Source organism: Acomys russatus, chromosome 3 (assembly GCF_903995435.1).
Source record: "Acomys russatus chromosome 3, mAcoRus1.1, whole genome shotgun sequence".
In the NCBI taxonomy this organism is placed as follows: Eukaryota; Metazoa; Chordata; class Mammalia; order Rodentia; family Muridae; genus Acomys; species Acomys russatus.
In genome coordinates, this window is record NC_067139.1 from 3,986,434 (window position 1) to 4,007,003 (window position 20,570).

Genomic DNA, 20,570 nt, shown 5'->3' on the forward strand with positions numbered 1-20,570 from the left:
AGTCGGGGAAAGGATAGAAGGACTCAAAAAGGACAGCAACTCCACAAGAAGACCAACAGAGCTAACTAACAAGGGTCCAGAGGGGCCTGTGGAAATTAAAGCTCCAACCAAGGACCAAGCATGGACTGGACCTAATTACCTTACACAGATGTACCCAATGGCCAGCTTGGTCCTCATATGGGTCGCCCAGTAAGGGGGATGTGGGCTGTCTCTGACATGTTACCTGCTTTTTGATCACTTCCCTCTGGCATGGCTACCTTGACAGGCCACAGAGAAAGAAGATACACTCAGTCCTGATGCAACTTGACATGACTGGAGGGCTCCCCTTCTCCGAGGAGTAGAAGAAGGGGGATTGGGAAACAGGGAGTGACAGTGAGACTGGAGGAGAGGAGAGAGGGAGATATGATGTAAAGTTAATAATTAAATTTTTAAAAGAAATACAAAAATAAATAAATAAATAACGGATACACTAAATCTAATAGGAAAAAAGGCAGGAAATAGTCTTAAATACATAAAACAACTTCCTGAGCAACAGCTCAACAATTAATAAATGGGACATCCTGAAACTGAAAAGCTTCTATAAGGCAAAGGACACTGTGAATAGGACAAAACAGCAGTCCTCATACTGGCGAAAGATCGTCACCAAACCTACATCCAACAAAGGGCTAATATCCAAAATATATAAAGAATTCAAGAAATCAGACACCAATAAACCAAATAACTCAATTACAGAATGGGGTACTAAACAGAGAACTCTCAATAAAGGAATCTCTAATGGCCAAGAAGCATTTACAGTAATTTCAACATCCTTAGTCATCAGGGAAAGGAAAATCAAAACAACTCTGAGAGTCCATCTTACATGTACCAGAATGGCTAAGATCAAAACGTTAAGTGGCAGCACATGTTGTCAAGGATGTGGAGCAAAGGGAACACTCCTCCATTGCTGGCAGGAGTATAATCATGTACAACCACTTTGGAAATCAATATGGTGGTTTCTCAGAAAATTGGAAATAGCTCTACCTCAAAACCCAATTATAGCACTCCTGGGTATATACCCAAAAGATGATCCACCATACTACAAGGACAATTGCTCAACTATATTCAGTAGCAGCTTTATTCATAATATCCAGAAACTGGAAATATCCTAGATATCACTCAACTGAAGAATAGATTAAAAAATACAAATATGGTATATTTACACAATGGAATCAATCTACTCAGACATGTGAAATTTGCATGTAAATGGATAGAACTAAAAATTATCATCCTGGGTGAGGAAACCAGAAGCAGAAGGACACACACATGGTATGTACACTCACTTGTAAGTGGGTATTAGCCATCAAGTACAGGATAACCATGCTACAATCCACAGACCCAAGGAGAATGCTTGAATTTCACAAAGAAGGAGAAACAAAATAAATAACTGAGATGAATGGAGGGAGGAACCTGGGTGCCAGAGGGGGTGGGAAAGGGAACAGGAATGCAGATCAGATGTGAGGAGAACAGGGGAAGGGCTGTGAAAGAGAATAAAAATCAATGGGGACAGGGAGCATCTCTGAGAGAAGCTGGAGGCCTGGGATAGAGGAGGCTCCCAGGAGTCTATGGGAGTGACTCTAACTGAGGCTCCTAGCAGCGAGTGATACGGAGCTTGAAGTGGCCAGCTCCTGTAGCCAGGCAGGACTTCCAGTGGAGGGAGGGAGACAATAGCCCACCCATAAAACCTTAAGACCAAAACTTGTCCTGCCTACAAGACATACAAGGATAGAGATGAAGTAGAGATTGAGGGAACGGCCAACCAATGTCTGACACAACTTGATGAGTAGATGATGAAATGTGGTTCATATACACAGTGGAATCCTATCTGGCTGTAAAGAAAAGTGGAACCAGGAAATTTACAGGTGAGTGGGTGGAACTAGAGAACAGAAAACATCTTTCCTGTCGTGTCTGGAGGATACCATCTCACGGTGGCGGCGCTCTGTCAACTGGAACATGGACAACCTACGATGGGCCACGCTGTTGAAGAAAACTCACTCTCTGGTCCCCAACATCCATCAGCTTCCAACAGCACCTCAGCCTGGAAATCCCCTTCTGTTGCCCTGCTAAAGTATTGATTGACTGGGTCTTCTGCAGGTAGGCTACTTCTTTTCCCGCCAAGAAGAATCACATTGTGGCTCACAAGCGGCTCCACAGCTAGATCAGCTGGTCGCAAGGAAACCCCATCATCTCTTGACCTTAAAACTCACCTTGATAAACTACGCCTTAGAAACAACTGATTTCTCTCTGAAAAGACATTTCTGAAAGGCAGAAGGAGGGCTGTGTCCACACTCATCGGCTCAACAACTCCCCTTCGGCCGCGGTGCAGAGGTCCAAATGTTTTTTGTACCCCCTGGAAAATGCACAGGCTGAATCGTTAAGATTTCTTCGTGACAGTTCAGAGTACAATGTAAGACTCTGGGGGAGGGGTGATTACCTCATGACGGGAATGGAAATAGTGCCCTTGTAAAAGGGAGAGAGAAAGCAATCCTCTCTCCCACCACTTGACTGTGCCTTGACCTTGGCCTTTCCAGCCTGCAGAATTTTAAGAAATATATATTTTCTGTTTATAAAGAACCCAGTTTATGACCTTTGATCGTAGCAACTGCAACACCCTTAGATGTCTCCTTATTGTCATCAATTTAACCCCCATGCGCCCAGTGCTTATTTCAGTAAGTTATATGATATAGAAATATAATTGTCAAACTAAAACAAGAACTAGAGAAAAAAAGAAAGAAAACTGAGTGAAGTAACCCAGACCAGAGGTTGTCTCCATGCCCTAGCTATTGTGATTAGAGCAGCAGTGAGCATGACTGAGCAGTACCTGTGGAGTAGGGTGTTGAGTCATTGGGCATATGCCTGGAGGTAGATAGCTATGTTGTTTAGTAAGTTGACTTCTGTTTGAGAATTCTCCACACTGGGTTCCAGAGTGGCTGCCCCAGTTTGCAACCCTACCACATCTTCAGCATTTTTGGTAGTTGTTTTGTTGCTCTTATCCATTTTCACTGACTAAGATAAATCCTCAAAGCTGTTTTAATTTGCATTTCCATAATTGCTAAGGACAATGAACATTTTTAAAGATATTACTTAACCATTTTTTTCTTCTTTAGTAACCTATGTGGGGCGAGATGGATTTAACTGGGAAAGAAGACAGTAAGACAACACATAAAGAGAGGGAAGACAGAGGAATAAATAACACTGTGGATGGTTGGAAAATTAATATCACCTAAAATTAATATCTTATATAAATGTGTGCATATATGTATATATATTTAAATAAGTTATGCTGTTTGGGGTAATAATGCCCCCAATATGAGTCACTGACTATATAACAGAAACCCCAGCACCAGGCATGAGAAATCTCATTCTGAGCTGTTGGTCAAAGGAGCCAGAGACCACGAGAACAGTATACACTACCACTGCTGCCTTTGATTGACTTCTAGAAATTGAAGGCAAGTCCCTATTGCTGAAGACACCAGGAACTTAAAACACAGGCCTTGAAGGAATTCAGCTTGATCTCACTCAAAAAGCCTTTTCCCGAAGAAGAACTAGCCTTAATAGAACATGCTGCCAAGAGTGAAAAGCAATCAGAAGTCACACCCAGCTCTGATGCATATGAACCATCATGACCAACATGGCAAGATATCGCTAAAGACACAGAGTGCCACTTGCATCTGAGTGGTAAGCAACTGATCTCTAATTGAGCTTAAAGTCCACTACACAGGAAGGAAACCGTGCCTAGTACTGAACATTTAGCCAACAACCCACAAGAGAGGTCACAGATCTTAGAGGAAAACCTACCACTGCCTCCTTCCTAAAAGCTGTAATCCCTAACTGCATTCACAAGTCCATAGATAAGTGAAGAGCTCGCTCCTCATCAAAGAAGCATTTTTTTTAAACAGAAGGAGATGGTTAGAGAAAGCAAGAGAAAACTGAGTGTGGGGTGCCCAGCCTCAATTGATACATCTACAACACAACTCCTACACTTAAGGCTCAATTTTTTAAAAATCAGAAAAAAATTAAGAGGACCATGAAGTCTGCAGTGAAATGGTGTCTTTATATATAAGAAGAAAGCTATATCTTTGAAGTGTCAACAATATGCGTGCTTAAACATAGACCTGAATGATGACAACACCAATTGACACACCAGCATGGATGTGTGAATGATAAACCATAGGAAATTAACAAAGTAAAACAAAGAAGAATTAATATTCTCCTGGGGATGAGGCCAATTATTTATCCAATGCCATATGATCAGTGCTTAAAACATACACATATGAGCAATACTAGGTGGACTCAGCAAGTTGTATGTGTGTGTGTGTATGTGTGTGTCTGTGTATGTGTGTGTAACAATAATTAAAGAAAAAGAGAACAGAAATTTAAAAGAGGTTGTTGAAGATATGGAAAGGCTGGGGGAGGGGAATTAGGAGGAAATCACATACATATGATACATAGATATGAAATTTTTAAAAATAAATTTAATTTAATTACAAGAACTGACAACAGATATGCAAGGGTTGCTGAAGTCATCAAAGCAAGAATGCAATGGGCCTCATAAAAGAGATATTAAAATTCCAAATCACTGTTCCTGAACTTTTGAACTTTCTGATGTTACCAGTTTTTCTCTCCCTACTTCACTGTCTCAACTTCCTTCACCATAGACTATGCGCTTCTGTACCTGACAATCCCCTATCTGCACCGCAACATAATTTGGTTTTAGGTCCAGTTCCTTCATGAATGCACAGCTTCTTTCTTCTTTCTCACTTATTTGGTACATTTGAAAATAAGTAATTATAAAACTAATTTCTTACCATGATTCTTCTAGAACCAATTAGGTAAAATAGACATAATGTCTGATTCCCACAGTGCTTTAGGGTTTAATTTTAATTTCTTTCTTAAAAATAGAAAAACTGTAATAACAGCAAATAAAATAATGAACAGTATTCATCTTTATATTAATGCAGTTACACAATATAATTTTTTAATACTTTATAGAAAAAAATCCACAAATGTCAAATTCCTAGAGTAACAGATGTTAAAATGAGCCCTGAATTTTTCTGAATCAGCCCAGCTCTAGATCCCTCACCAACCCAAAACAGGTCTTCTCTGACCTCGTATGAAACTAGAGGTCGTTGTATGAATATGCACTTTAGATACTGATTTATAGTGGTAAATTTGTAATTTTATAAATTTATTAAAATCACTAAGCTGAAATTTAAGGTGTATTTTATGGTATACGACATATACTTCAATAAAATCAACTTTTTAAAAAAGTAAACTGAATATTACAAACATAAGTGTACCTAATAGAACAAAATAATAAGTTTCAGATGAGTATACTTGCTTGTGATTTGAAAAGCTTACTGATAAGATTGAACTACGATGAGTTAAACTTTCATAAATCCTAACATTTTTTTACATATACTATGAACAATATTCAAATATGGGAAGAGATCACGGCATCAAAAGTGACAAAATGCTCTATCTCTGAAAATAACTGTGGAACTAAATGCTAACTCACTATAGAATAATTAAGGAAGCCTGGTTACAATTACGTACAGGAAGGATATTAAACTTACAAACGATACTTCTGAAAGCCACAACAGAAGAGTAAGAGCACCAGAATAATTGGAACCACATCCACACCCACTTCCTTGCTCTTTTCCAATATCATCTAAGGACACAGCATTTAGATGCTGACATTAGACAATCTTGAGTGAACAACTTTAAATCATATTAAGACCAAAAGAAAATCAAAAGAATTTTATGACAAGGGTTAAAAGTTTATAGCTTTGAAACTACAAAATATTTCGTGCCCACTACAAACCACATCCCGGGCACCATCATGTCTCCACAGTGAACTCGCTGAAATGGTTTTGTTGTGGTTGAGGCAATCATCTTTGAGTTAATAATTAGCTACTATTCAAATCAAGCATAATTATTTCTATTGTACAGTAGGTCACTTTTAAGAGAGTTCAAAAATCACGTTTTTAGTGGCTGGCACTGAATGCCATTCATCATTCTATATAATGTGATCAAAACAAGTCGTAGTTTTTGCCCACTGCACAAAAAAGTTATTTTCCAAGCAGCCAAAACTAAAAGCAAGTGCGATGTGCTAAATGTGGGTGAACAAATATTTAAATTAAAAATAAATAAAAGAAATACTTCTTTTAAAAAGAGAAGTTTCCTATCATGGTACTTTGAAAAGCACCTAAAAATAACATTTCTTATATACATAAAGCAGATTTTAATCATTTGTGGATCTAGGCTCTATACATATGTTTTTAAATTTGAAAGATAAATTGAAATTAATCAATATTTCTCTAATGTGAAAGAGTATAAATATAACAACAAAATAATTATTATAATATGTAACTTTTCAATTTCAGCACATATCTAACCAAATATATTGCAGTAACCAAATGAATATACTGCTAGCCATCAACAGAATACTTTTCAATTTACAATGATTTTTTTCACACCCTTTATTGCATTGTATCTTCAAACAACCCTATATATCAATACAATAAATATTTATAAATTATGTACTCAACACCCATATAGGCCCCTCAGTCAAAACTCCGATATCATGCTCTCTCTGGGCAACATCTCCTACCCAGTCCTAATATGAGGTGAATAGAATTAACCCAACAGCTAGTGCCAGGTATGGCTTAACCTATTCATCAAGTTCTGACTTTCAGGAATCAATCCAATTTACAATACAGCTCTCCTGGTGTTAGCATATAAGGTCTTCGGTGGAATAAAACAGAAGAGGCAAATAATAAGTACATGTAATTAGAGCCATCTGACATTTGACAAAGGTTCCTAAAATACAGACAGAGGAATGTCAACATCATCAGCAACTGTGCTGGAAAAATTGGATATCCACATATAAAGTAATGAGGCTACACCCACATCTAACATCCTGTACAAAAATAATCTTCAAATGGATTAAAGACCTCAAGGTAAAACCTAAAATGCTGAATGTGCTGGAAGAAATATAGATAGCACCTTGTAAAACACAGGTACAGGGAAAAATATTGTGCATGGAATTCCATTCATTCAGGACATAAGGCCAAAAATTAATACACGGGACTCAAAGATCACTCTGCTGTGGAGCAAGGGAAATGATCAGTCAAGTCAAAAGGAAGCCTATAAGAGGGAGAAAATCTTTGGTAGTTAAAAAGTTGATAAATAAATGATTAATACTATCCTCTACACAGAAGTCAAAACATAAAGAATGAAGAAAAATGACTCAATTAAAAATGGGGTATGGACATGAACAGAGACTTCTCTGGAAAAATAGAAATGGTTAAAAATATTGGGAAAGGGTACAGTAGTCATGGAAACCAGGAAAGTACAATTTAAAATGACTTTGAGGTATAACATCCTACTCCATAGGTAGCTGTGCAGCTGTATTACTGGCTGCTCTATTCAGAATAGCTAAGAAATAAACAAAAACTAAATATCTTTCAGCTGATAAGTGAAAATGAAAACGTGGTATACATAGACAATGAGATATTATTCAGATGTAAAGAAAAATCATAAAATCTCCAAGTAAGTTATATAGAACTAGGAAATTATATATAAGTATAGATATAGTTTAAATGAAGTTATGCCACTTGGGATAAACGCCTCCAAGAGACACGGACTAACAATATCCCAGCACAGGGACAAAGGAAACCTCATCTTGAGTCGTTGATCAAGGGGTACAAAAGACTCACAAAACAATGTAAGCCATTGCTGATTCCCTTGGGTGCCTCCCAAAAGTTGAAGGTAAAGGCTCTTGCTGAAGACACTTTGGACTCAGGATTGGGAGCATTCAAGTTGGATCTGACCCAAAAGCCCCCTATACAAGGATTAGCTTCCATAGTACTAGAAGATGATAAGCCATCAGCTATAACAGAAAAGCAATGAATAGTTGTACCCAGCATCGATCACTATGAACCACAACAATGACCAGGATGGCAGGGTTACTCTAAAGGTGCAATAGTTGCACATGTATCTGGATGGTAAACAACAGTTCTCTAATGGGACTTGCAGCATGGCAAACAAGAGGTAAATCACAGCTGGTAACAGAAACCTAGCTGCCTGCCTGTGACTAACAAAGCCACAGACTATGGTGGGCTTCAGGGAGGGGGGACAGGGACAGCTACTACCACTCTCCTAAACCAGTTGTCTTAGTTAAGTTGCCATTACTGTGATAAGACACCATGTCCAAAGACAACTTGTGAAGTGGTTTGTTTCAGCTTACAACTCTCAGATCATACTCTATTACTGAGGAAAGTGAGGAAAGGAATTCAAGGAAGGAACCATGAGGCAGAACCTGAAGCAGAGGCCTCAGAGATGTGCTGCCTACTGGCTTGCTCCTCATGGCCTGCTCAGCTACTTTCTTATAAAACTCAGGAACACCTGGCCTGGGGGTTTCAATTGAGGTCTCCTCTTCCCAAATGACTCTAGCTTGTATCAAGTTGACAAAACACTAACCAGAACACTAGTATAATTCCTAACTACATTTTACTTAACTCTATACCCACAGATAAGTGTAGATCTTATCCCTCGTGGAGGAAGCTTCTTTTTTCAGCAAAAGACTATTACAGAAAGCCACAACTGGTCAAACCATAAGGAACAACTGACCATGGGTGTTCAAGCCCAGATGACACATTTACAACCTTCTCCTTACACCAAGCATTAGAACCCTCCCTTTGAGTTACCGGTCAAGGAATGTCCAAGACATTCCCAAAACAATTGTCATTGCTCTTGGTTGCCTGCCAAGGTGAGACACTAATGCTGAAGACACCACACCCTTCAGACAGAGGACTTAGGGGACACAAGCTGGTACCAACTCAGAAGCCGCCTCCCTGAGACTAGATCTAATAGTATCGGAAGGTGCTGTGCAAGCTGTCAAAGAAGGTGTGCTGCTTAGTTCTTTTGTCAACAAAATATAAGCTAGGGTAATCTGGGAAGAAAGAGCATCAACTGAGAAAATGGCTTCATAAGATTGGCTGATAGGCAAGTGGGTAAGGCATTTTCTTGATTGAGGATTAATGTGAGAGGGCCTAGCTCATCACAGGTGGTGCCACCCACAGTCAGGTGGCTCCAGGTTGTATAAGAAAGCAGGATAAGCAATCCACTCAGAGCAAGCCAGTGAGTAGCATCCCTCCGTGGTGTTTCATTCCTGCCTCAGGATTCTTATCGTGTTTGATTTCTGCCTTGGCATCCCTCCATGATGGGCTATTAGCAAGACATGGAAGCCAATTTTTTTTTGTCATGACCTTTATCCTAGCAATAGAAGGCAAACTAGAATGAAAAGAAAGGACTCAATATTCCCACCCAGCTGTAAAGCCTATGAACCACAATGACCAGCCTGGCTAAATATCACCAATAGTGCAACAGTGGCACTTCCATGTTGAGGGTAGCCAGCGGCTATATCATTGAATGTAAAGCCTGCTCGATATAACAGAATTCATACCTGGTACTGTAAACATAGGCAACTGTAGATGTCATAAACCCTAGAGAAAAACCTACTACTACCATTTTCCTAAATAAAAATAAATTCTAATTGTATTCTAAATACTTATCCTACTGCCCACATATAAGTGTATCTCTCAGCCCTCATCAAAGAAGATTCTTTTATCAGCCTATGAATCTTATTACAAAAACTTGCACCTGGTCAAAATGCGGAGAATAAGTGCCCATGGGTACCCATCCTCAACTGATAATATCTCAAATAAAAAACCTACACCTGGGGCTCAGGAAACATTATGGATGAAGAAGAGAAAAATGAAGAGCCTGGGGACCAGGACACCTGCTACTAGCTACTGTCTTCAAGACATAAGAGGAATGCTGCAATCATGAAACAACTGTTGGTGGCCTGCATAGCATCACCAATATACATACAAGCACGGAGGGAAGTGACAAGGCTCCACCTCTATGTGAAGAGCTACAGGCAGTCAGCGGCTGCTGAGAGAAGGAGAAGCCAGGGACACGCTCTTGATACGTTATCCAATTCCAAGTGTTCATCCCTCAACACACACGCACATAAGAACTACAAATAAACTTAGTAGAGTGTGTGTGTGTGTGTGTGTGTGTGTGTGTGTGTGTGTGTGTGCGCGCGCACACACATACGGCTACCTTAATTATAGAAGAAGTCTGGAGGAAGTTTGGAGCATGAAGTCGGAAGAAAGGAGGAAATAGAAATATTTAAATACTATGTTCGAATATGAAATTATCAAAAATATTAAAAACTTTCCATTGGAAATAAAAAGCCAGAAAGATAAATGTCACATATTACCTTTCAACTGTGGTTCCAAACCTTCCTACGTGAGTGTATAGCACAGAATAACTGCAGAAACCGGAAAGGTATAAATGGGCCGTGGGAGAGGTGTGTAGAGAGGAATGGCAGGATGCAGGTGATATGAAGGCAAAATCAGAAAAGCTGGGAGGGTACTCCAACTGGAGAAGGGAGGAGGTCAATCCAGAAGGAAAAGGAGGGAAGGAGGACAAATAACACTAAGATTGTTTGATAAAGCCTCAAGGAATCACAGTATTTTTATATTTACCTAAAATTATATATATGTGACTGTGTGTGGTTATATATGTATATATGCATTATATAATATAAACATATATAACCACACACATAAATATGAAGTTATGCCATTTGTGATGACAGAGTTCCCCACAAGAACTATATACTAACAAAAACCCTAGTGCTCTAGCCCTACAAAATCTCCTTTTGAGTGTTTGATCAGGGTAGTGACTTTGAAGACAATGGAGGTCACTGCTATTGCCCATGGTTGCCTCTCAGAGCTTGAAGGTAATCACCTACTGCTGAAGTCACTGCACACCTAGAGCACAGGACTCAGAGGGTTAAAGCTGGATCTAACCTGGAAATCGCCTTCCTGCAGTCAAGCTTCCATAGTGCCGCAAAGTTCTATGCAAGCTGCCAAGGGAGCGAAGCAATTACAGTCCTTCTGTGCTGTGAAACCTGTGAACCGCAACAAGGACCAGCCCAGAAAGGTTGCCACAGAAGTGCGGGTGCGCCCAGAAAGGTTGCCACAGAGGTGCGGGTGTGCCCAGAAAGGTTGCCACAGAGATGCGGGTGCGCCCAGAAAGGTTGCCACAGAGGTGCGGGTGCTGGTTTGGTAGAGTCCACCTTAAGTATTCGGCATTGGAACGCTAGGTCCCATCAGTAGGTCCTTGGGGAAGACAAGGAGGTGTGGCATTGCTGGACGGGAGCAGACTTTAAGGTTTCAGAAGATTCATGTCACTTTGAGTTAGCGGATTTTTGATCCTATACCTGTTACCCATCACCTCCAACCCCCCATCATGGACTCTAACCACATGGCACGGTTAGCCAAAAATAAGCTCTTCCTGCTATAAGTTCCCTTGTTCGTGGTGTTTTATCATAGCAGTAGAAAAGTAAATAAGAGTACAAAAAGTGGCATGCACATTTTGGTGATAACCAACAGCTATCCAAATTAATTTAAAGCTCACTCGTCAGAAGGAAAATCACGTATTCTCCCAGAAATGCAATCAAGTTTCCTGGGGCTGAGCTGAGCTCATGAATCTTAGAAGAGAATCTGCTAGACGGCATAACTCATAACTGACGGCATAGCTCATAACTGACGGCATAGCTCATAACTGACGGCATAGCTCATAACTGACGGCATAGCTCATAACTGACGGCATAGCTCATAACTGACGGCATAGCTCATAACTGACGGCATAGCTCATAACTGACGGCATAGCTCATAACTGACGGCATAACTCATAACTGACGGCATAGTTCATAACTGACGGCATAACTCATAACTGACGGCATAGTTCATAACTGACGGCATAGTTCATAACTGACGGCATAACTCATAACTGACGGCATAGTTCACAACTGACGGCATAGTTCATAACTGATGGCATAGTTCATAACTGACGGCATAGTTCATGACTGACTGGATAACTCATGACTGATGGCATAACTCATAACTGACAGCATAGTTCATAACTGACGGCATAACTCATAACTGACTGCATAATTCATAACTGACGGCATAGCTCATAACTGACGGCATAACTCATAACTGACGGCATAACTCATAACTGACTGCATCTTACCCTTACACCCACAAGGACGTGTGCCTCTCATGCCTCACCAAAATAAAAGCTGCTCCTTCCAGAGAAGGCGTGAGAAGCAGGAGCCGGGTAGGCTACACTGCACTAGAAATCCTAAAACAGACAGGAAGACTTCTTTCTGTTTGCCTTTAAAGTCTCAAGGTCTGCCCACAGAGCCCTACTTCTTCTGGTAAGATTATATCTCCTAAAGGCTCCACAACCATCCCAAACAGTGCCACCAAGCGTCAAATGCATTAATCTAGAAGGGACATTTTCCACTCAAACCACATTTAGTCTTTGACACCAATCTATGTTAATGGCCAACTTAATAGAGCAAAATGTATTCAGTAGATTTCACATGTTCCCACAGACAGTCACAACACTGTTCCAAAGTCCAAATTCTATTTTGAAATATAATCTTTTAATGGTGGATTAAAATTATATACTTGAACAAGTTTGCAACTTCCAATATACAATGGCAAAGAGTAGACATTGCCACTGCAAAAGGGAGGAATAGAAACATATCAAGGAAAACATTGGACCCAATGAAAACCAAAATGCAATAGGGCAAATACCTAATCCTGAAGCACCAAATCAAGCATCTTGGACTCGTGATGGATCCGTCTGCTCTCCAGGAGGTTTGGCTGACCTGCTCCCTCTGTTACAGATCTGTTACTCACAACATGTATAGCCTCTCTCTAACACAGGCTGCCCCTTTCCTTGGCAGATGTCTGGTGGTCTGGCATCTCCCACATTCTGGGCCCTCCATTGTAACTGAGATTGACAAAATCTCAGCTTCATGAAACAGCCTTTCAGGACCTCTTACAGAGGCTCTAACATAGCCATACATTGCCTCACCTCAGCAGCATCCTGTAACTTTGGAGTAAGACATAAGACTCCATTGCCCCTCAGTTTTGCATTTTTCATGCTAGAGTTAATCCCACCAGTCAAGAACAAGACAGCTACAAGAACTTAAGAGCAAACTTGAAGCAAGCTTTAATTAAATACTGGCCAGGTGAATGGACTCTGGCAAGATCCATCTCTGGATTCTCAGGGGGAAAAATGGCCACAAGTCACACTTTGCAGGGGCTTAAGAAAGCAAAACCCATAAATCACCACATCTCCCTTCAGGTCCAATCAGGCATAAGCATACATCCTGAGATATTTCTTGCCTAAGTACCTCCCACATACATCCAATCAGAAGCAAGCATGCATCCTGAAGTATTTCCTATCCACTTACCTCTCACCCACATGTGATTAAGCACATTCCATGCAGATAGGTCAAACAAACATATGACAAACATGAATTTATTCTTAACTGCAAACAAAACCCTTTACTTGCAAGGTATATTTTTCCTGTTTTAGTCTCACCCTAGCAACCATTAGTATCATTTAGACCACACTACCAAGCTCTGCTGCCAGTGCAAGATTTAGCCTGGCTGTTTTAAGCCACAGCTGTAGTTTCCTGGGTACGCCCTGGTGGATGACTCTGCAAAATCGCTTTCCTAGGCAGTTGTTTCCAACAAAGAACACATTTTGTGGCATCCTCAGTCAGGCTGTTTTCTCCTTTCAAATACATTTGCATTTTTACAGGTTTGACTTTTATTGGGTGGGGTCTTGCCTTCAGGGCACTTTGAAGTCAGGGTACTTGAAGACAGTGAGTTTAACAAATATAAATGCTTTTCCTCTGAGTGTTGCATTCCTTGTCCACAATTTTAAACATGCTCACATAACTTTCCTTGCCAAACTTCATGTATTTCATCCCTTTGCTCTCACTGTCAAATAAGAACAGTGGGAGATACCCATGTCACAGGCTAAATGCTATGCTATCTTCACGTTTCTTCTACCGATGAAATTTGTCTATTTTTAATTCAGCCTCACACAATGGAAGGAATACTGCCACGTTTCTTTTCCCAGATGTAACTACAGCAAGCACTTCTACACTTCAGTAGCCCAGGCCTCCACTGGCTACATGTTACTTAACATTCCAGTCTTCTGAACTCCCACTAGAATGACCCATCGAACTCCTCTCACAGTATTCTGTGGATTTTCTAGCCCAAATCCTCCTGCACCCCTCCTGTAAAGCAGTTCCAAAGCCTAAGAACTACATGATTAGGTTTACAAAAACAACAGCAATAACCAAATACCTGAGAAGAAGTTATTTAAGGGAAGAAGTACGCTTACTCTTGCTAACAGTTTCAGCAGATCATTCCCTCCTGGCAAAGAATGCATGTCAGCAAAAGGGGAAGGCGCAGCGAAAGAAGCAGAGCCTAGCAGGTGTCACTGTGTCACCAATAAAGACACAGAGAGCGAACAGGAAACGAGGCCAGGCTATAAAGGCTCCATGCCTGCCCCCAAAATGACACACTTCCTCTGGCAAGACTCCACTTCGCAGAGGCTCCATATCCTTCTCAGTGTCACCAGCTGGGAACTAAACATTCAAATATATGAGCCTATGGAGGATATTTCTTACTCAATACAATATCACTGATTGCTTGATATTTGACAAATACTGGGCTGGGCATTTTCTTAGACTATTGGAGCTTAGAGTCTCAAGAATCGATATGGACACCATCACACACACATACACACACACACACACACACACACACACACACATACACACACACAAGACCTCAATAAATATCTGTGTGCCTCTGCATACATGCTGCTGTTGCTCAGCTTAGGATGGTTATGGGACTCCTAACAGTGGGAGTGTGGGTGTCTATGAATCTTTTGCCTATTTTGGGGACCATTTTGCTCCTACTGGGTTGCCTCATCCAGCTTCGAAATAAGGGTTTGTGCCTACTAATATTATATCTTGTTATGCGGTCTATGGTTGATAACACTAGGAAGGAAGCCTACTCTTTTCTGAAGAGAAATGGATGAGCAGTGGATCTTGGGGAGAGGGGAAGTGGTGCTGGAGGGGGACTTGGAAGAGCGGAAGGAGAAGGGGATGTGGTCAGGATGTATTGTGTAAGAAGAGAATAAGAAAGAAAGGGAGAGAGAGGGAGAAAGGGGAGAGAGAGGGAGGGGGGGATGTAAGTGTGTATGTGGACATGAATTTACTCATTTTGAGGCAGTCTTGCAGATGAGAATATGTTCCACATGGGGAATCGCCAGTTCAATACTAGAAGATCTTTTAATCTCTACTATGCCATAAAAGGTTGTTGTTTTGAAAGTTAGCACATTAAATAACAATTGAAGTATAAAGTAAAGAAGTGAGTATAGACCAAACTCTCTGACTGTCTACATAATTTAGGAGGCTTGCTGAAAATTGGAAACAAGAATCTCCTGCTCAGAAATGTTAAGCATTTCAAAACAAAAGAGAGTAGGAGCTGCAACGCAAGGCCAGAACCCTGCAGGATCACACATATCACACACCTATGAAACATCCATCTCGCCCACATTTATTGCCTACGTAAGTTTTATTTGGTTACTTAACTTATCTCAGGTTCATTACAGCTATTAACACAGAGAAAGGAAAGAGTTTTAGCTCCATAACTACCATCTGTGGCTTTCTGCAGAGAAGCGCGATAACTCCACTGAAGAGAGTTCATTTATCCTTCTATAAAACCATTAAAACCCTGACAGTGGTTCAAACATGCTGTTAAAAACTCATGCACACTGCTTCGCCATCAGCCATGCTGACTCTTTTATTTCTATACACCTCCTTAATTTTGCCTAAGAGAAAAAAAAACTCCAATGTAGTGTTCCAAGTTTACTATTTTCCCATGTATGCCACTTACATCTGAAATTCCCAACTGAGATCTCTATGTCTAGAAAGTAATTTTCCCACAGTAAAACGTCTCCTTGCACAAATTAGATATTTTCTTTTTCATATCCCTGAAAAATTATCTATTCAGAATCAACTTCCACATATGGTACGGCATCTGGGTCCAATCCAGGAAAGAAGGCAAAATGTCATGTTAGACATGAATTAACCCTTCTGTGTCACCAGTCTTGTGCCTACTACAGTGTAACTGCAACTGTCTAAGCAGGGAAGTTATTCTCTAGGCTATGGACAGAGTTCTAGGAGGTACACAGCATGAATGTACAAAAGATACCATTATTTTCATCAACCTCTGACCTAAGCAATTATAAACACGAGCAGTGAAACTACCAGAGTATTAGCACTATCTATGACTTGATCATGATAATTTTATATATCCTTTCATATCATATTATCTACTGCATATTTCTTGAGATATCATTTCTTCTGAAGATTACATCAAAATTTTAAACGGTGTTGCAATCATTATGTCACCAGACACTAAAGCAAAAAGAGGTCCAGTTCGAAGACTCCCTGGACTATCATTTGAGTTCAAGGTCAGTTATCCTAGTGAGACTGTCTCAAAATGAAGAGTAAAAACCAGGCAGGGAAAACAAACTAGGAGCAAACCATTTACCTAGCATAGTTCAATTTCCATATGTTAGTAAAAGCCATATATAACACAGAAATGATTATTTTTCATTGAGATAACTATATTTCCATACAACTTACTTCTTTTGTTATCCAATGATCTCAACTTATGAACTTAAAAATATAATCCCAAGATAAGGTCCACATATTTCACCAGGCTTACAAGAGAGTCCATGGCACATAAGAGGTGAAGAAATGGCACCAAAGCCACTCAGTTACAGAGCTTACATGGCAGTGAAAGAGTAGTGACCGTGCAGTGTCTCACAAGGACTACTGAAACCATTCTGTTACAAGGAGAGCCTAGAATTATAATTCAACAACAGTGTTCAAATTGTAAAAGAATGATTCTCAATTAGAATATGAAAGAAAATACATCAAAGTGGTAGTATATGGGGGGGTTGTTTGCTTTTTTATTTTAATGGGTTTATTTTAATGGGTTTTACACATGTGATCATTGGATTCTATCCCAAATGCATCCCAACTAAAATGTTATATGGATTGGTACCTGAGATGACAGTAGATTACAATCAATGAACAGTCCTTTTCCAGTTCTGTAACGTTGTATGAGGCCAGCCATAATGGCTCCATAGGCAAACAGGCCAGTGGCAAGGTCAGTCATGGCCACTCCTGGACGAACAGGATCTCCATCCTAATTTGAGGATTGAATGAGAAAAACAGAAATCAAATATTGATTCATCTTATATTTCTCAGACATTCTGTAGCTAAATAAAAGAATTATATTTGAAGCATCCACATCTACACGAGTATACACATACACGTGAATAAATACAGCAAATTAGTATTAAGGATATCAATGGATGGTAATGTACCTATACCAAATGTATATATACCACTGCGTTTCATAAGAGGCATAAAAGCCAACCTAAATCAAGTCAAAGAAATGAAAAATATTAATAAACACATTTGAAATCCCAGCACTTTGGAGGCGGAGGCAGGTAGATGGATCGCTGTGATTTCAAGGCCAGCCTGGACTACAAAGCAAGTCCAGGACAGTCAAGGTTACACAGAGAGATCCTGTCTTAAAAAAAAAGTTTCAATCAAAATAAAATAAAAATAAATAAATAAAATAAAAAATAAATAAATAAAATAATTAAAAAATAATAATAAAAGAAAGAAAGAAATTTCTTTTTTGTTAGTTTGGCTAAGGGTTTGTCCATTTTGTTGACTTTCTCAAAGAACCAGCTCTTGGTTTCATTGACTCTTTGAATTGTTCTCTTTGTTTCTTATTTATTTATTTCAGCCCTGAGTTTGATTATTTTCAGCCATCTAAACATCTTGGGTGTGCTTGCTTCTTTTTGTTCTAGCACTTACAGGTGTGCTGTTAAGTTGTTAGTATGGGATCTCTCCAATTTCTTTATGAAGGCACTTAGTGCTATGAACTTTCTTCTTATAACTGTTTTCAATGTGTCTCATAAGTTTGGCTATGTTGTGCCTTCATTTTCATTGACTTCTAGGAAGTCTTTAACTTCTTTATTTTTGTTTCATCATTGATGCAGAGGTCATTGAGAAGGGAGTTGCTCAGTTTCCCTAAGTTTGTAGGCTTTCTGTTGTTTCTGTTGTTGTTGAGTTCCAGCTTTAATTCATGGTGGTTGATAAGATGCAAGTGGTTATTTCAATCTTCTTGTATTTATGGGGTTTGTTTTATGACCAAGTATATGGGCAAGTTTGGAAAAGGTTCCGTGAGGTGCTAAGAAGGTATAGTTGTGTTTGGATGAAATGTTCTGTGGATATCTGTGGGTCCATTTGATTCATGATGTCTATTAGTTTCCTTATCTATCCATTTAGGCTATTTTTCAATGATCTATCTATTGGTGACACTGGGATGTTGAAGTCTCCCACTACTAATGTTTGGGTTTTGCTGTGTTGCTTAAGCTTTAGTAATGTTTCTTTTATGAATATGGATGCTCCTGCATTTGGGTCATAGATGTTCAGGATTAAGACAGCATCTTGGTGTATTTTTCCTTTAATGAGTATTAAGAGTCATTCCCCATCTTTTTTTATTAGTTTTGGTGGAAAGTCTATTTTACTGGATACTAGAATGGGTAATCCAGCTTTCTTTTTGGGCCTGTTTATTTGGAGTACCTTTTCAAGCACTTTGAGGCAATGTCTACCTTTATCGCTGAGGTACATTTCTTGTCTGCAGCAAAATGATGAGTCCTGTTTGAACAGAACAGCAACACCTCATGCTCTAAGGTCATCAATTTAAAGATGGCGCCTTATGAATCTGAAAAGCTTCTGTAAGGCAAAGGACACTGTCAACAGAACAAAATGACAGTCTACAGACTGGGAAAAGATCTTCACCAACCCTACATATGACAGAGGGCTAATATCTAAAATATATAAAGAACTCAAGAAATTAAACACCACCAAACCAAATAACCCAATTAAAAATGGGGCGCAGAACTAAACAGAGAATTCTCAACAAAGGAATACTGAATAGTTGAGAAACACTTAAAGAAATGCTCAATATCTTTAGTTATCAGGAAATGCAAATCAAAACAGCTCTGAAATTCCATCTTACACCTATCAGAGTGGCTAAAATCAAAGACTGGCAAGGATGTGGAGAAAGGGGATCACTCTTCCATTGCTGGTAAGAGTGCAAACTTGTACAACCATTTTAAAAATCAGTCTGGTGCTTTCTCAGAAAATTTGGAATAGTGCTACCTCAAGACCTAGTTTTACCACTCCTGAGCATATATCCAAAAGATTCTCCACCATACAACAAGGACATTTGCGCAACTATGTTCACAGCCGCCTTATTCATAATTGCCAGAATCTGAAAAAAAAAAAAAAAAAACCTAGATGGCCTTCAACCAAAGAATGGATAAAAAAACTGTGGTACATTTACACAAAAGAATACTACTCAGCTATTAAACACAAGTAAATCTTGAAATTTTCAGGCAAATGGATGGAACTAGAAATAATCATCCTGAGTGAGGTAGCTTAGACCCAGAAAGACACACATGGTATGTACTCACTTATAAGCAGATATCAGCCACATAATACAGGATGACCACACTACAATACACAGACCTAAAGAAACTAAATAACAGGAGGACCCTAGGAAGAATGCTTAATTCTCATTCAGAAGGGCAAATAGACACCGGAAGCAGTTGAAGAGAAGGAACAGGACTGGAGCCTATCATAGAGGTCCTCTGAAAGACTCCACCCAGCAGGAGATTGAAGCAGATGCTGAGACACATAGCCAAACTTCAGGGTGGAGCACAGGGAGTCTTATAGAAGAGTTGGGGAATAGATGGACCTAGAGGAGTCAGGAGCTCCACAGGAGATTGATAGAGCCAACAATTCTGGGCAGAGGAGGAGAGTGCTGCAGAGACTGATGCACCAACCAAGGACCATGCACAGTGAGGACCTGCTCAGATGTAATAGACAGGCAGCACAGTCTCCTTGTGGGCCCCTTAATATGGGAAGTAGGGACTACTTCTGACATGGGCTCTGGTCTCCACATGTTGATCACTTCCCCCTGGTGAGGCAGCCTTGCCAAACCACAGAGGAACAGGAGACAGGCAGTCCAGATGAGATTTGATAGGCTGAGGTCAGATGTTAGAGAAGGCGGGCCCCTCCTTTCTGAGGACTAGGGGAGGAAAGGAAGAGGTAAGAGGGAGGACAGGTGTGACCAGGAGGTGACGAGGGGGAGGGCTACAATTGAGTTGATAAGGGAACAAATTTTTAAAAATTTTAAACGAGATTTTTTTTAAAGAAATTCCATTTTCATATATTTTAGTTAAATACAAACTTAATAGATGAATTGTTTGAATTTTAATTTAAATATATTAATGTTCCAGGAAAGAGTTAAAACATCATTTTTCTCCTGTTGGATGAAATGCTGTTTTAAAAAAGAAACAGCAGGAGGAGGAAGAGAAGGAGGCAAAAAAAAAAAAAAAAAAAAAAAAAAAAAACTGGTTTAACTTTCTTATAATTATGCTAGTAGCTGGCAAATATCCTAATAGCATATGCT

At 39.7% G+C, this 20,570-nt stretch overlaps 1 protein-coding gene across 4 annotated transcripts in view; it reads right to left on the minus strand.

Annotated features, from left to right (window-relative positions):
* The window catches only part of Sugct (succinyl-CoA:glutarate-CoA transferase), a 713,158-nt gene that overhangs the window by 618,262 nt on the left and 74,326 nt on the right, over positions 1–20,570 (minus strand). For all 4 annotated transcript variants that reach the window (XM_051168026.1, XM_051168018.1, XM_051168042.1 and 1 more), the window contains one exon: positions 17,076–17,219. In XM_051168026.1, coding sequence (XP_051023983.1) covers positions 17,076–17,219 — 144 coding nt within the window. The remainder of the gene's footprint in view (positions 1–17,075; positions 17,220–20,570) is intronic.